The sequence below is a fragment of the Anolis sagrei genome, chromosome 7 (genome assembly GCF_037176765.1).
Source record: "Anolis sagrei isolate rAnoSag1 chromosome 7, rAnoSag1.mat, whole genome shotgun sequence".
Lineage (NCBI taxonomy): Eukaryota > Metazoa > Chordata > Lepidosauria > Squamata > Dactyloidae > Anolis > Anolis sagrei.
In genome coordinates this window covers 11,116,431-11,132,293 of record NC_090027.1, presented here as the reverse complement: position 1 = coordinate 11,132,293, position 15,863 = coordinate 11,116,431, and the positions used below count along the sequence as shown (strand labels likewise).

Genomic DNA, 15,863 nt, shown 5'->3' with positions numbered 1-15,863 from the left:
CACAAGGATGGTAAAACATCAAACATCCAGGCATCCCCTGAGCAACATCCTTGCAGACGGCCAGTTCTCTCACACCAGAAACTTGCAGTTTCTCAAGTCACTCCTGACATGAAAAACTACCGCTCCCAAAAAGTCGGTGGTTCGAATCCGGGGAGCAGGGTGAGCTCCCACTGTTAGCCCCAGCTTCTGCCAATCTAGCAGTTCGACTACACGCAAATGTGAGTAGGTCAATAGGTACCGCTTCTGTGGGACGGCAACGGCTCTCCATGCAGTCATGCTGGCCATGTGACCTAGGAGGTGTCTACGGACAATGGCAGCTATAGACTTTATGTCAAGGGGAAACCTTTACACATACACATATATATGGAATTGTGCTTTTAAAAATGTACCTGTTCCGACTTTTAAACAAATTCAACCTAAGAACAAACTTATAGAACAGTGGTTCTCAACCCTCGTAATGCAGTGACCCCTTAATACAGTTCCTCATGTTGTGGTGAGCCCCAATCAGAAAATTATTTTTGTTGCTACTTCATAACTGTAATTTTGCTATTGTTATGAATTATAAATAAATGATACATAGGATGTATTTTCATTCACTAGACAAAACTTGACACAAATATCCGATATGCCCAAATTTGAATACTGGTGGTGTGGGGGGCTGATTTTTGTCATTTGAGAGTTGCTGGGATTTATAGTTCACCTACTATCAAAGAGCATTTTGAACTCCACCAATAATGGAATTGAACCACATTTGGCACAAAGAACTCCCATGACCAACAGAAAATACTGGAAGGGTTTGGTGGGCATTGACCTTGAGTTTTGGAGTTGCAGTTCACCTACATCCAGAGAGCACTGCGGACTCAAACAATGATGGATCTGGACCAAACTTGGCACGAATACTCAATATGCCCAAATGTGAACACTGGTGGAGTTTGGGGAAAATAGACCTTGTCATTTGGGAGCTGTAGTTGCTGGGATTTATAGTTCACTTACAATCAAAGAGCATTCAGAACCCCACCAACAATAGAATTGGGCCAGACATCCCACACAGAACCCCCATGACCAACAGAAAATACTGTGTTTTCTGATGGTCTTTGGTGACCCCTTTGACACCTGTTCACGACCCCCTCAGGGGTCCCGACCCCCAGGTTGAGAAACATTGCTATAGAACCTATCTTGTTCATAACTTGGGGACTGCCTGTATATGTAAATACAAGTATTTGAAAATAAAAACAAAAACACATGCCCGAAATATTTCTGGGTCCAAGTATTTTGGATAATAGATGCTGAACCTATTATAAATAATCAGATAGCCCTGGATCCTTTTATTATATTCTAAATTTGGTCTCTATTTGATTCTCTAAGATTAAAATATTTCAAAGGTGGGTGCATGTCAAGCCAAGAGGTTCTCTCCTTTCCGAGAGCTGGGTGGATGGGCTTTCTTTTTGCCACATTCATTCTGCCTTACCAGAGCTTTTAGCCAAGTGTGCCTGTATGTTGCTGGTGCCTTACTACATAGCGCAAATTGTGATTGTGATGGAGAAGTAACAATTAACTGGAGTGAGGAAAGGCCCAATGAGGGACTTTAATGAATTGCAGAGCAAGAGCAAACCTCCTGCAGTTCCAAGCATGCTTTGATGTCAAGTTAATAGTACCAAGTGCCTGTAGGCTCTGTAGTCTTGTCTCCTTGTCTCCATGGGATGAAAATCCAACACTTTATTTCCCAGGAAAAGAAAGAGGTGGGGAAAGAAACAAAATAGGGAGAAGGATAAGATGACATTGCAGGTTGATAGGCTCCATCAAGGAAGCCACAGGTTTGGAAGACTTTAGCAAGACTGTAGAAGGAAGGGTCATCTGGCGGCATCTCATTAAGTCAAATTCAATGGTAATTGAGAACAAATAGAGGGAAGGGCAAGTCTGTGTTTCTGTGAGATTTCCGGGCTGTATGTCCATGTTCCAGAGGTGTTTTCTCCTGATGTTTCACCCACATCTATCTAAATCTATTAAAACACAGACATGTGCCTTTCACCTTAAGAACAGACAAGTATCCCGAGCTCTGAGGATGACCTGGGAAGGAATCCCACCAGCCACTACCAGAAGGGACAGAGAGCTTCATCTATGCTGATGATCGTGCCATTACTGCTTAAGCAGGGAGCTTTGAGATGGTTGAACAGAAGCTCTCCAAAGCTCTAGGTGCCCTTACTGCCTATTACAGGGAAAACCAGCTGATCCCTAACCCATCTAAAACACAGACATGTGCCTTTCACCTTAAGAACAGACAAGCATCCCGAGCTCTGAGGATTACCTGGGAAGGAATCCCACTGGAGCATTGCAGCACACCCAAATACCTGGGAGTCACTCTGGACCATGCTCTTACCTACAAGAAGCACTGCCTGAACATCAAGTAAAGAGTGGGTGCTAGAAACAATATCATATGAAAGCGGACTGGCACAACCTGGGGATCACAACCAGACACAGTGAAGACATCTGCCCTTGTGCTATGCTACTCTGCTGCTGAGTATGCACGCCCAGTGTGGAACACATCTCACCACGCTAAAACAGTGGATGTGGCTCTTAATGAGACATGCCGCATTATCACGGGGTGTCTGCGCCCTACACCACTGGAGAAATTACACTGCTTAGCCGGCATTGCACCACCTGACATCCGCCGGGAAGTAGCAGCCAATAGCGAAAGGACCAAGGCAGAGACATCTCCAACTCATCCCTTGTTTAGATATCAACCAGCACATCAATGACTTAAATCAAGAGTTTTCTAAGATCTACAGAGACACTCGCTGGAACACCTCAGCAAGCGAGAGTCCAAAAGTGGCAGGCTCAAACCCAATGGCTGATACCAAATGAGAGACTCCCTCCTGGGCACACAGAAGACTGGTTGACTTGGAAGGCACTGAACAGACTGCGCTCTGGCACCACGAGATGCAGAGCCAACCTTCAGAAATGGGGCCACAAAGTGGAATCGTCGACATGCGAATGTGGAGAAGAGCAAACCACTGACCACCTGCTGCAATGCAACTTGAGCCCCACCACATGCACAATGGAGGACCTTCTTCCAGCAACACCAGAAGTACTCCAAGTAGCCAGATACTTGTCAAAGGACATTTAATCAACTACCAAGCTCGCAAATTTTGTGTTTTGTCTGTCTGTTTGTTTGTTTTGTTCTGTTAGAAATTTATTTATTTATTTATTTATTTACTTTATTTGTATACCGCTCTTCTCAGCCTTTAGGCGACTCAGAGCGGTTTACAACAGTTTAGATATACAGAATACAAAATCATTATGCATTTAAAAACAATTACTAGTATTATATTGCATTACATTACAATATTATAAATATTATATGTATATACAATATATTATATTATAACATGTAATGCAATTGTCTGGTTGCCCCTGACACGATAAATAAATAAATAACCCACATCTATGGCTGGCATCCTCAGAAGTTGTGAGGTGTGTTGGAAACTAAGCAAGTGGGTTTTATAAATCTATGGAATAATGTTCAGGGTGGAAGAAAAAACTCTTATCGGATGGAGGCAGTGGTCCACGCTCTGGTTACATCCCTGCAACGCTCTCTATGTGGGGTTGCCTCTGAAGATTGCCCAGAAGCTTCAACTAGTCCAACGAGCGGCAGCCAGATTACTAACAGGAGCAGGGTACAGGGAGCATACTACTCCTCTGCTGCGTCAGCTCCACTAGCTGCCAATCGGCTTCTGAGCACAATTCAAAGTGCTGGTGCTGACCTATAAATCCCTAAACGACTCCGGCCCAGTTTATCTGTCCGAACGGATTCTCCTCTATGAACCATCAAGGTTGTTAAGATCTTCTGGAGGGGCCCTGCTCTCGGTCCCACCACCCTCACAATCGCGTCTGGTGGGGACGAAGGACAGGTCCTTCTCGGTGGTGGCCCCTCGGCTCTGGAACTCTCTCCCATTGGAGATTAGAGCCGCCTCTTCCCTCCTGACTTTCAGAAAGCTAGTAAAAACCTGACTTTAGAATATAGCATTTGCAGAATGATAATCGAATCAATAACGGCTGACCACACCGGCCGATGGTGATGAATTTGTGATTTTATTCTTACGACGTGGCTTTTGTAATTGTATGATATTGTGTGATCTGTATTTTAGTGTATTTTGTATTAATGTATTATGATGCTATTATTTTTACTATATTTGTGTTGAATTTTCTGCTGTTAGCCGGCCTGAGTCCCTCTTCGGAGGTCGAGAAGACCGGGTTATAAAAGATCTAAATAAATAAATACATAAATAAATGTTGGAATTGGCCACCTTGATTATCATTTAATGGTATTGCAGCTTCAAAGCCTGGCTGGTTGCTGCTCTTGTTGGAAGGTGTTATCTGGACTGAAGACCAACAGGTCAGAGGTTTGAATCTGGGGAGAGTGCAGATGAGCCCCCTCTGTCAGCTCCAGCTCCCCATGCAGGGACATAAGAGAACACAAGGATGGTAAAACATCAAAACATCTGGGCGTTCTGTGGGCAATGTCCTTGCAGATGGCTGATTCTCTCACACCAGAAACAACTTGCAGTTTCTCAAGTCACTCCTGACATGAAAATAAAGGGGGACCCTGTACCTCTAACCCCACTGAATGTGGAAAGCTAACTAGGTCAACACTGCAGAGCCTAATTGTAATCTGATATGACCTAGAAGCATCTCATTGAGCAGGGCATTTTGCTTCAATCCTTCACAGAACTGACACATTGAGAGCAATAACTCTGGGGAATGATGATCCCCAGAAGTCTCTAGCCTGGTCACGGGCTTGGTTGGGGAATTCTGAGAATTTGCATTTAACCACATACTTTTTCCAGTTCTGTCAGTTCCCACATAACCCTCAAACCTAATGGATTTGCTTCCCTTTTTCCAGGGATCTAAAGAACAACCTGATCAGCACCATCCAGCCTGGAGCTTTCCTTGGTCTCTCCGATCTGAAACGTCTGTAAGTACAGTGATACCTTGAGTTAAAAATTTAATTTGTTCCGTGACTGAGCTCTTAACTCAAATCGCTCTTATCTCAAATATAATTTTCCAATTGAAATGCCGGCCCCCTGATGCCCCCCCCCCAATTGTTACATGTTTTTACATGTAATTATATATATATTTGTTTTCTATATAAATAAAAATGTAATGTTCGTTTGTGGAATTAACATAACTCAAAAACCACTGGACGAATTGTTATGAAATTTGGACACCATACCCCTAACAGACCAACGAGCGACCATCACTCATAACCACCACCACCACCCCACCCCAAAAAGGGCAGAAAGGACTTAAAAACCCAAAACAGCTAAATGACATACAGAAAAAAGGGAAGGAAGAGGGAAGGAAGCAAGGAAGGAGAGAAAGAAAGAGAGAAAGAGAGAAAGAAAGAGCAAGAAAGAAGGAAAGAGGGAAGGAAGTGGGGAGGCAAAGAGCAAAGGGAGGAAGGAAAAAGGCAGAGGAGGAGAGAAGGAGAGAAAAAGGAAGGAAAAGAAAAAAGAGGGAAGGAAGGAATCAAACAAACACCCAGTTTGTGTTAAACAATTTAATTAAAACAGTACTTACTTTCTGGCTGCTTTAATAGTCCAAAATATAAAACGTAAAGATAGCACTCAGCCACAGAATAAACAAAAACTGATAGCAAATGCTATACCGTAGACAAAGGGTCCAGTCCAGTGGTCAAACGCCAAGAGTTCAATAAACAAAGACCAGGGATCAAGAGTGTATATCATAGTCAAAAGCCAGTCCAGAGGTTCAAGGTTCCAGGGTTCCAAGATTACAGGAGACAGGCCAGGATACTGAAAATCCAACAAACCTGGGGGAAACCAGCAGCATCTACCACCAAAATAAGACAAATACTTTTTGTCCAGTCCAGAGGTTCAAGGTTCTAGGGTTCCAAGATTACAGGAGACAGGTCAGGATACTGAAAATCCAACAAACCTGGGGGGAGACCAGCAGCACCTACCACCAAAATAAGACAAATACTTTTCTCCCGAAGATCAGTCCCAAGGCTAGCTCCTTATATCCTGAAACACCCAGCTGCAACCCATCTCTTGCGTACCTCCACCCTTAATTGCTTTCACCTATGAACTCTTACTTACAAATTACTCAACCCTTTAGAACTAAGACTTACATTTACCTTTCCATCACCAACTGCCAGACCTACCAACACCAACCACCATCAACTGCAGGACATGATACATAACACTTTCCCTCTGGCGCTGGCTCTTAACTCAAAACATTGCTCAGATGTCAAAGCTAAATCTAGGCTGAGCAGTGGTGCTTAACTCAAAACACTCTCAAGTTGAGACACTCTTAGAGTGATGTTCCACTCTAAACCAACCCAAAACCTTACTCATCGGTCCAGTTCTCACATTATCAAATTAATCTTATCACTCACATTTCACTCACACACTCTTACCCTCTTCTGCTCTCTCTCCTAACTCCAAGCAAGTAATTACCATGTAGCTCAAAATGTGTGACCATCTATGTATCTACAGATAGTCACACATGCATAAAAATGCATGTAGCTTCCCTCCTTGGTCTTCAAATGTTGCAATGCCAGATCTTACCAGATCCGCCATGGTTCCCGTTCTATATTCTTTGCTTCCTCTGTTTTTTTGACAGGGATCTCTCTAACAACCGCATCGGCTGCCTCAACACTGGCATCTTCCAGGGTCTGACCAGTCTCATCCGTTTGTAAGTAGTGGGTAGCATGGAGGGTGGTGATGATCTTTCAATCCAAGTCCCTGGCATGCCTTCCTCCCAATCATCTGAATGATCCCTTTTGCTGACAAAGCTGTATTAAAGATCTCCATCTTTCTAGTTTTGGTCTTCTCCTGTTGTAACTCTCTAGTAGGAGTGAGCCATAGATATAGCCAGTGGAGGCAACTTCAGGTTTGCAGTGAATGTCACAAAAGTTTGTGTGGATGTGCATGAGCACACACAACCCACAGTAGTACCATCATGCCTAAATGGAGTAGCTCAAATTACTAGTTAATTCTCCTTACATAAGGTCTGCACAACCAGTGACCCTCCATGTGTTTCGAACTTCAGATCCCAGAATTTCTGGCCATTGGACAAACTGGCTAAGGCTTCTCGGAGTTGGAGACCCACACATCTGAAGAGCCATAGGTTATGCAGGCCTGCCTTTAAACTACATGAGGACGCTACTAATGCCTTCTGGCTATGTAGTATGTCGGGTTTGGGGGGCAAAAAGGGTTATTCACAGGGCGGAGAGGTTAGCGGAGCAAAAGTGAGATAGCCTTGATAGTCTTGAAATTAGTCTAGAAGAATGGCACCGATTTTCGAGCGATCCGTAGACCCGTGGATACAGGGACCCGATGGGTTTCCGTATCCACGGTTCAGAAAAAAGACAAATGCCTCTGAACACTAGCCATGGGAGAAGTCAATTGCCCTGAAATCTTACCTATAGGACCTCATCAATATCTTACAGGAAACAGAATTGCTGGGCTACAAAGATCTTTGGTCTAATTGAGTAGATGTCCTTCAGATGGAGCTGCCATATTGCCCACCTCGAAATTATATAGACATTTTTATTTATTTATGACTTTTATATGCCGCCCTTCTCACCCTGAATTATGTTTGTGAATTGATGGAACTCAGAGTTATATCATGTAGTCCAAAACTCGAGGAACTTCTACAGCATAGATACACCTTAGGATAAGAGTAGGGATTCTGGAATCCATCAATATGGAAGCCATAGGTTCCCAAGACTGACTCTCAGTCCTTTCTGTCTGTGCAGTTGCCCAACATACCCATAACAAGCAGTTTCCAGGCTCTTGAGGAAAGTAACTTGTTTATCTGGATCAGTGTTTCTCAACCTTCCTAATGCCATGACCCCTTAATATAGTTCCCCATGTTGTGGTGACCTCCAACCATTACACTTCAGAATGTAATTTTTCTACTGTTATGAATCGTGATGTAAATATCTGATATGCAGGATGTATTTTCATTCACTGGACAAAATTTGGCACAAATACACAATATGCTCAAATTTGAATACTGGTGGGGTTGGGGGGGGATTGATTTTGTCATTTGAGAGTTGTAGTTGCTGGAATTTATAGTTCACCTACAATCAAAAGGACATTATGAACTCCACTAACGATGGAACTGAACCAAACTTCCTGCACAGAACTTCCATGGCCAACAAAAAATACTGGAAGGGTTTGGTGGGCATTGACCTTGAGTTTTGGAGTTGTAGTTCACCTACATCTAGAGAGAGCACTGTGGATTCAAACACTGATGGATCTGGACCAAACCTAGCTCGAATACTCAATATACCCAAATGTCAACACTGGTGGAGTTTGGGGAAAATAGACCTTGACATTTGAGAGTTGTAGTTGCTGGGATTTATAGTTCACCTAAAATCAAAGAGGGTTCTGATCCTCACCAAGGATAGAATTGGGCCAAACTTCCTACACAGCATGGTCGAACACCCCCTTGTGACCCCCTCCAGGGGTCCCGACCCCCAAGTTGACAACACTGGTCTAGATGGACATTTTTTCTGACTTTATGAGGCTCTTCTCATTTCCTCCATTCTTTTTGACAGGAACATGTCAGGGAATATTTTCTCCAGCCTCCAGTACGGAGTCTTCGATGAGCTAATATCTTTGAAAGTACTGTGAGTATTTCCTTTTATGTGCATTTAAAAGAAAGGGAAGGCAGGGAAGAGAGTTGCTTTCAAAGTGATTGGTGCTAGACATGAGATGTCAACAAAGTGAAGGCCTTCTTATGCAAACTGGAACTAGTCTCAGAACCGTTGCTAACCTCTCAGGTGTTGGAAATAGCAACCTTCTACAAGCCTCCTATAGTAGTTATTTGTTATGTATATAATTGTGATTGCTTACTATATTATCTATCTATCTATCTATCTATATTTATATCTATATCTATATCTATATATATATATATATATATTGATATGCAGCTTTCCCCTTAACTCTATGTTGTTTACGGTTGTGGGAGGGACTACAGACCATGTGACCAGATCTGGGACTAATGAGACTGAGACTCCATTTTAGAAATCAGTGCAGTATGCAGTTGGTAGTGTCAGTATGCTGCAGTGAGTAGTCAGTCTGTATTGAGTGAATGTTCATTAATGTATTAGACTGAAGAGAGTGCAACAGAGAAGAGATTAAACAAAATGCTTTAGAGAACAGACTGTTTAAACGCTAATGGTGAATACATGAAGTTTATAAGTAAATCAACTATGGTCTCTTGAGAACATGATTTAAAAGCAATATATTTTATGGGAGAGTAGCTGTATAGCTGAAGATCTGCTATATATTCTGTGTATTTGCATATATTTGCATATTTACATATATTTGCATATTGCAGAGTGTATTTGCATATTGCAGAGATAACCAGGTATATCAGTCTAACAACTGAGAAGCCTAATTTGCCTTGCATGAATACTATTGGATATTTGCCCCTAAGAAGAAGATTAACTCAAACAAATATTTAACTGGGTTGTTGTAGTTTTTTGCGGGCTATATGGCCATGTTCTAGAGGCATTCTCCCCTGATGTTTTGCCTGCATTTATGGCAAGCATCCTCAGAGGTAGTGAGGTCTGTCGGGACTAGGAAAATGGGTTTATATATCTGTGGAATGACCAGGGTGGGACAAAAGACTCTTGTCTGTTGGAGCTAGGTGTGAATGTTTCAACTGACCACCTTCATTAGCATTTGATGGCCCGGCTGTTGTTAGTGCCTGGGGCAATCTTTTGTTGAGAGGTGATTAGATGTCTCTGGGTTGTTGTAGGTTTTTTCGGGCTATATGGCCATGTTCTAGAGGCATTCTCTCCTGACGTTTTGCCTGCATCTATGGCAAGCATCCTCAGAGGTAGTGAGGTCTGTTGGGACTAAGAAAATGGATTTATATATCTGTGGAATGACCAGGGTGGGACAAAGGACTCTTGTCTGTTGGAGCTAGGTGTGAATGTTTCAACTGACCACCTTGATTAGCATTTGATGACCTGACTGTTGTTTGTGCCTTGGGCAATCTTTTGTTGAGAGGTGATTAGATGTCTCTGGGTTGTTGTAGGCTTTTTCAGGTTATATGGCCATGTTCTAGAGGCATTTTCTCCTGACGTTGCGCCTACATTGGTATCCTTTAGCAGCGACCCGGTCTTTTTGCTTGAGATGCAAATGTCCTTCTTGCCAAAGTCTGGCTCTTCTTTGTGCTCGGAAGCAAAGCAAGACTTCGGGAAGGAACAGGAGAAGGACTTGGAGGATGGCAGAGAGAAAGAGAGAAAGATGTCTCTGATTGTTTCCCCTCTGTTGTTTTGCTGTTGTAATTTTAGAGTTTTTTAATACTGGTAGCCAGATTTTGTTCATTTTCATGGTTTTCTCCTTTCTGTTGAAATTGTCCACACGCTTGTGGATTTCAATGGCATCTCTGTATAGTCTGACATGGTGGTTGGGGAAAAAAATTGGGGGGGAAAGAACATGGCCATATAGCCTGAAAAAACCTACAACAACCCAGTGATTCCGGCCATGAAAGTCTTCGACTGTGCAGGTACAGCTGTACCAGGAGTTCCAATTTTGTTTGCTTTGCGTTGAATGTTTTTGTAGTCCTGAGTTTCAGGGACTCTGCAGATAGGTGGCTTCTTTTGGCTGCAATCATAGGGCAAGCCACCTGTCAATTATAGTTAGGTTCCCTGGTCCCACCCCCTTTTGGGGTTTTTGGAGGGAATAGGAGCCTTTTTGGGTTCAGTCCACACAGAGAAGCCTTTCGCACAGGACATAATACCAAGAGCTCCTGTAGAAAGCTTCGTCTTCTAAGGCTTGGCTGGGGAGATATATAGCCTACGGCTTGGCCAGGGAGATATACAGCCTACGGCTTGGCTGGGGAGATATACAGCCTATGGCTTGGCCGGGGAGAAAAGGCCCCACAGCTTGGCCAGGGTTATACAGCCCACAACTTGGCTGAGGATCATACAGCCTTACAGCTCCTTTGCGGAGGGACTTCAGTCAGCCATCACTGAAACCTGAACTCCTTTTCCCTTGGAAGTCTACAAAGCTCTGCTTGGTAAGGGTCACTCGCGGAAGCCAGAAGCAGTTGGTACCGGGTGTAGGGGCTCCACGCCATCAGAGGCAAAGACAGACTGCCCAGATTAGAAGTTAAGGATTTCCCCACTAGTTACAATTATGAAGATAGTGCCTGTTCCCTGTGGACAAGATTGAGAGAGAGCCAATAGACTGTTAAGAAAGCCTTGAAATACCTGTTTGTTTTCATTAATAAAGAACATTGTTGAACCTTTAAGCAATCTAAAGACTCTGTTTTAAGGAAATTCAAAGGCCTTTAATCTGAGGCAGCCCCGGCGTCCCGTTGGGCACACAGAATGTATGTCCTGTCTACAGTCTTATGCACAGGCCCAGCGTGCGACAGCACATCGACAATACAAGTATTTAACTCTTCTTAGGAAGATCATATTTTCCAAAAGGTTATATTCTCTGAAAGGTTATGCCTTTCCAAAATCGGAAGGCTATGGATGCAGAGTTCCTTAAATATGTTGCTTCTTGTTTTGCTTTTTTTCCTGGAACCTTTCTATCCATCCCTACCAACCACAAAATGTGGCTCTGCCCCTCTCCAGAGACTTTGCCACAGAACACTTGACATGTGACTGCAACTTGCATTGGGTCCTGGCCTGGTCAAAGAATCATTCCATCCAGATATCCGACAAGACCTTGTGCATCTACCCCAGCAGCCTACATGGGAAGCCGCTTCGGAATACCAGAGAGGGCCAGATGCGTTGTGGTGAGTGGCCTGGCTGTTTACATTGCAGCAGGAGTTGGGAAAGTTACTTTTGTGGAGTATGTGTATATGCCTTCAAGTTACTTACCAACTTAGGGCAACTCCATTAATCTCAGAAGGTTTTCTTAGGCAATAATAATAATAATAACAACAACAACTATTTATTATTATTTTGGGCCCAGCCTCATGTTAGCCACTCCCTTTGGGGAGATGGTGGTGGGTTATATATAAAGATTATTACTATTATTATTATTATTGACACAAAAGCACAGTATGTCACAGCAAACGAGATCTATATGCTGGATTTCGTATCACAAAATCACAAGTCGAACACTTCCCAAGTGTCTAGGACTGTGCGATGTCTGGTAGTCTACCAGACTTCAAGACTACCAGTCTTGAAGTCTGGTAGTCATCAACTCCGCTGGACCGGCCACGTTGTCCGGATGCCTGACCACTGTCTCCCAAAGCAGTTGCTCTACTCCAAACTCAAGAATGGAAAACGGAATGTTGGTGGGCAGGAAAAGAGATTGAAAGATGGGCTCAAAGCCAACCTTAAAAACTCCAGCATAAACACTGAGAACTGGGAAGCCCTGGCCCGTGACCACTCCAGCTGGAGGTCAGCTGTGACCAGCAGTGCTGCAGAATTCGAGGAGGCACGAATGGAGGGTGAAAGGGAGAAGCGTGCCAAGAGGAAGACGCGTCAAGCCAACCCTGACCGAGACCGCCTTCCACCTGGAAACCAATGTCCTCACTGCGGAAGAAGATGCAGAGCAAGAATAGGGCTCCACAGCCACATACGGACCCACAAGAATATTGGAAGACAATCCTTCTCGGAAAACGAGGGATCGCCTAAGTAAGGTAGGTGTATTTTCGAATGATGTGCGCAGATCCAAGTAAGGTGGCCTTTTGCAGTTGACAGATCGTCATTTTGTTGATGTTTATTGTTTCCAATTATTATTATTATTATTATTATTATTATTATTATTATTATTATTATTAAAGAACCCTGAGAGGTGGTTTGCCATTCTCTTCCTTTGAAAGAATAGGAAATACAAGTCCCCAGTGATGCTGTAGGTTAAACCCTTGTGCTGGCAGGACTGAAGACCGACAGGTCAGAAGTTCAAATCCGGGGAGAGTGTAGATGAGCTCCCTCTGTCAGCTCCAGCTCCCCATGCAGGGACATGAGAGAAACCTCCCACAAGGATAGTAAAACATTGAATATCCGGGCATCTGGGCAATGTCCTTGCAGACAGCCAATTCTCTCACGCCAGAAGCAACTTGCAGTTTCTCAAGTCACTCCTGACACAAAGAAAAAAACAACTGAAATTTCTGTGTCCCCAGCTTCCAAGTCCTAACCAGGCTTGACGCTATAGAGCTTCTAAGACAAGGGTAGGCAAAGTGTGAAATATGGACAACTTGCTATCTGTACAAGGCTGTACTTATGGACTTAGACTCCCTAAAGAAATTTGCACCAAGATGCTCTCAACATCCCTTTCGGGAGCATGGGAACATTTTTGCCATTTTTGCAAATTAGGCCGAGAAAAGGACTTTCACTTGCACATCTTATTTCCTGAAATGGCCCAAAGAAGTGTAAAACATAATAATAATAATAATAATAATAATAATAATAATAATAATAACAACAACAACAACTTACTGGGATCTGCACGCATTATTCGCCGATACATCACACAGTCCTAGACACTTGGGAAGTGTCCAACATGTCATCCAATTCAACAGCCAGCAGAGTGACTGCTGTGGACTCATCTTGTTGTGTTTCTAATAATAATAATAATCATCATCATCATCATCTTCCCAAGAGGACTCGGGGTGGCTTACATGAGGCCAAGCCCAACAATACAGCAATGCAAATAAACAACGTACAATGACAGTAAAAAACTAAAAATTAAAAATAAATACTAAAACCAATATAAATAAACATAAACAATGTAAAATCACAATAATTTAAACACAGAAAATATATCACAGTTGGCAGGGCTGATAGCAAGGATTAAAAAGTTTAAAAACACTATGTGTTCTGGAACGGCTGTTCCAGGGGCTCCAATTTTGTTCATAGTCCTAAATTGCAGGGACTTTGCAGATAGGTGGCTTCCTTTGGCTGCATTCATAGGGCAAGCCACCTGTCAATAATAGTTAGGATCCCTGGTCCCGCCCCTCTCTGGGTTTTTTGGAGGGAAGGGGCCATTTTTCAGTTAGTCTCAGCAAAGGAAGTCAATGCAGAGGATGTATTCAGACGTCCTCCTGTACAAAGGCTTCGTCCTTTAAGACTTTCCGGGGGAGAACAGTCTTAAGAGCCTCTAAAGATTCCCAAAGGTTCCAGGGAAACAGCCTTACAGCCCTGAGGAATTTCAGAGGGAATAACAGCTCTAATCGTCAAGATCTCCAGCTAAGTGACTACAGGCCTGCTGGTACGTCTGCTTGGTTCTGAGACGCAGTTCAGCTGGTAGTGGATTCAAATCAGTCAGGTTTAGGTTCACAGTAGCCTGGGAGGAGCTAGAAAGGGGAATTTTCCTTTGAACAAAGTTATTGAAGATAGTGCCTGTTCCCTGTGGACAAGTTTGAGAGAACTGTTTTTTTTTTACCTAGAAAGCTTTACAATTCCTGTTTGTTCATCAATAAAAGACTGTTATATTTAAGCTCAAGCCTCCTAAAGACTGTTTAATGAGGGACATTTCTCTAAAGGCTCCTTTTCGGGTCCCCTGGCTTCCCGCTGGATTCAAGCCATATATCCTCTCTTAAAGGCACTTCATTTCAGGTCCAGCGGCGACAGAACACTATGTGAGAAGGCAATGTATTGTATCTGGACAGGGGATCAGAGGGACGAAAGTAGGGTTTAATTGCACTAATAAGTAGAAAATAAAGTGCTTCTGAGGACGTTATTTTGCAAGGTTTGGTCAGGTCAGGGGTTATAGTTCAGTGACATGACAAAAACAACCCCACATTAACTAGAAGGTGTTTGTGAACATTTGTGGGCATCTGAGGGAGTGACAGTGAAGGGGCAGCTTCCCAAGAACTGTGATGTTGTTCCCATTACACAGCCATCATCAAGATCTTCTCCCTCTTCCTTCTAATATAACTTCAATGAGTTCTCCTTCTCCATCTTACAGAAGGTGCTCCGGAGCTACACACCCACCAGCTCATCCCATCCCTGCGGCAGGTTGTTTTCCAAGGTGACCGCTTACCTTTCCAGTGTACAGCCACCTACCTGGACAATAGTACACACATCCTTTGGTACCACAACCATGCCCTGGTCCAGGAAGATGAACACAGTGGTGTAATCCTGGAAGAGAGCCTTGTCCACGATTGCACCTTTATCACAAGGTACTGGAGCCTAGCTTGGGTGGATTGGAGGGCGAGGGAGTGAGTCAGGGGGATCTGATAAATAATTTGAAGGCAGCACTTCCACCATCTATCTTCATAAAAATACGTTTATGGGTGAAGTCCTTCCTAAGGAAATTCCTTGGTGTGAAGGAGGGTAAAATTACTGCCACCTAATCTGTGAGGAAGCCCAGTAGTTCTCAGCATCAACTTAGGAGCTGGTTTATAAAGGAACTATTATTTACAGAAGTATTTATTTATTTGATAGCGTAGTGTTTAATGTCCCTGGTTTGGTTTTACTACTTATGCAGGCTGTTTGACTTAGGAGAAACTGTATCAGGTAAGGCTTGAGGAAAACAGTAACAAGTTTATTGGAACAAGCAAGGTATAACAGATTCGATGTTTCTAGAGGCACAAATCTTAATAGGTTACATCAGTAAGGTTTCATGAGTAACTTTAGGTACAGACTTTTAAGAGGTTTCTTTGAGTAGATATATCTTTCTTCAACAAGCGTTCTTTTACTACAAATAAGCCACCTGACTTATCTAACTATATTGGCTCCCAGCCAAACCCAAATATTAAAGAACCAGTCCTCCCTATAGTTCTCTAACTATAGTATTCCTGATGGTTTTCCACACACCACAGGATCAACTACCTTCTCCTGTAACTCTTTGGTCACAGACTCTTCCCTGATTCTCTCACTAGAGAAATCAAGTCTTCCCTGTAGCTCACCG

The 15,863-nt window shown here is 43.2% G+C and overlaps 1 protein-coding gene across 1 annotated transcript in view; it reads left to right on the top strand.

Moving 5' to 3' along the window:
* The window catches only part of ADGRA2 (adhesion G protein-coupled receptor A2), a 172,501-nt gene that overhangs the window by 107,520 nt on the left and 49,118 nt on the right, over positions 1–15,863 (top strand). Inside the window, exons 3-7 of the mRNA XM_060787760.2 lie at positions 4,901–4,972; positions 6,640–6,711; positions 8,585–8,656; positions 11,630–11,793; positions 14,919–15,132. Of these exons, the coding sequence (XP_060643743.2) occupies positions 4,901–4,972; positions 6,640–6,711; positions 8,585–8,656; positions 11,630–11,793; positions 14,919–15,132 (594 nt within the window). The remainder of the gene's footprint in view (positions 1–4,900; positions 4,973–6,639; positions 6,712–8,584; positions 8,657–11,629; positions 11,794–14,918; positions 15,133–15,863) is intronic.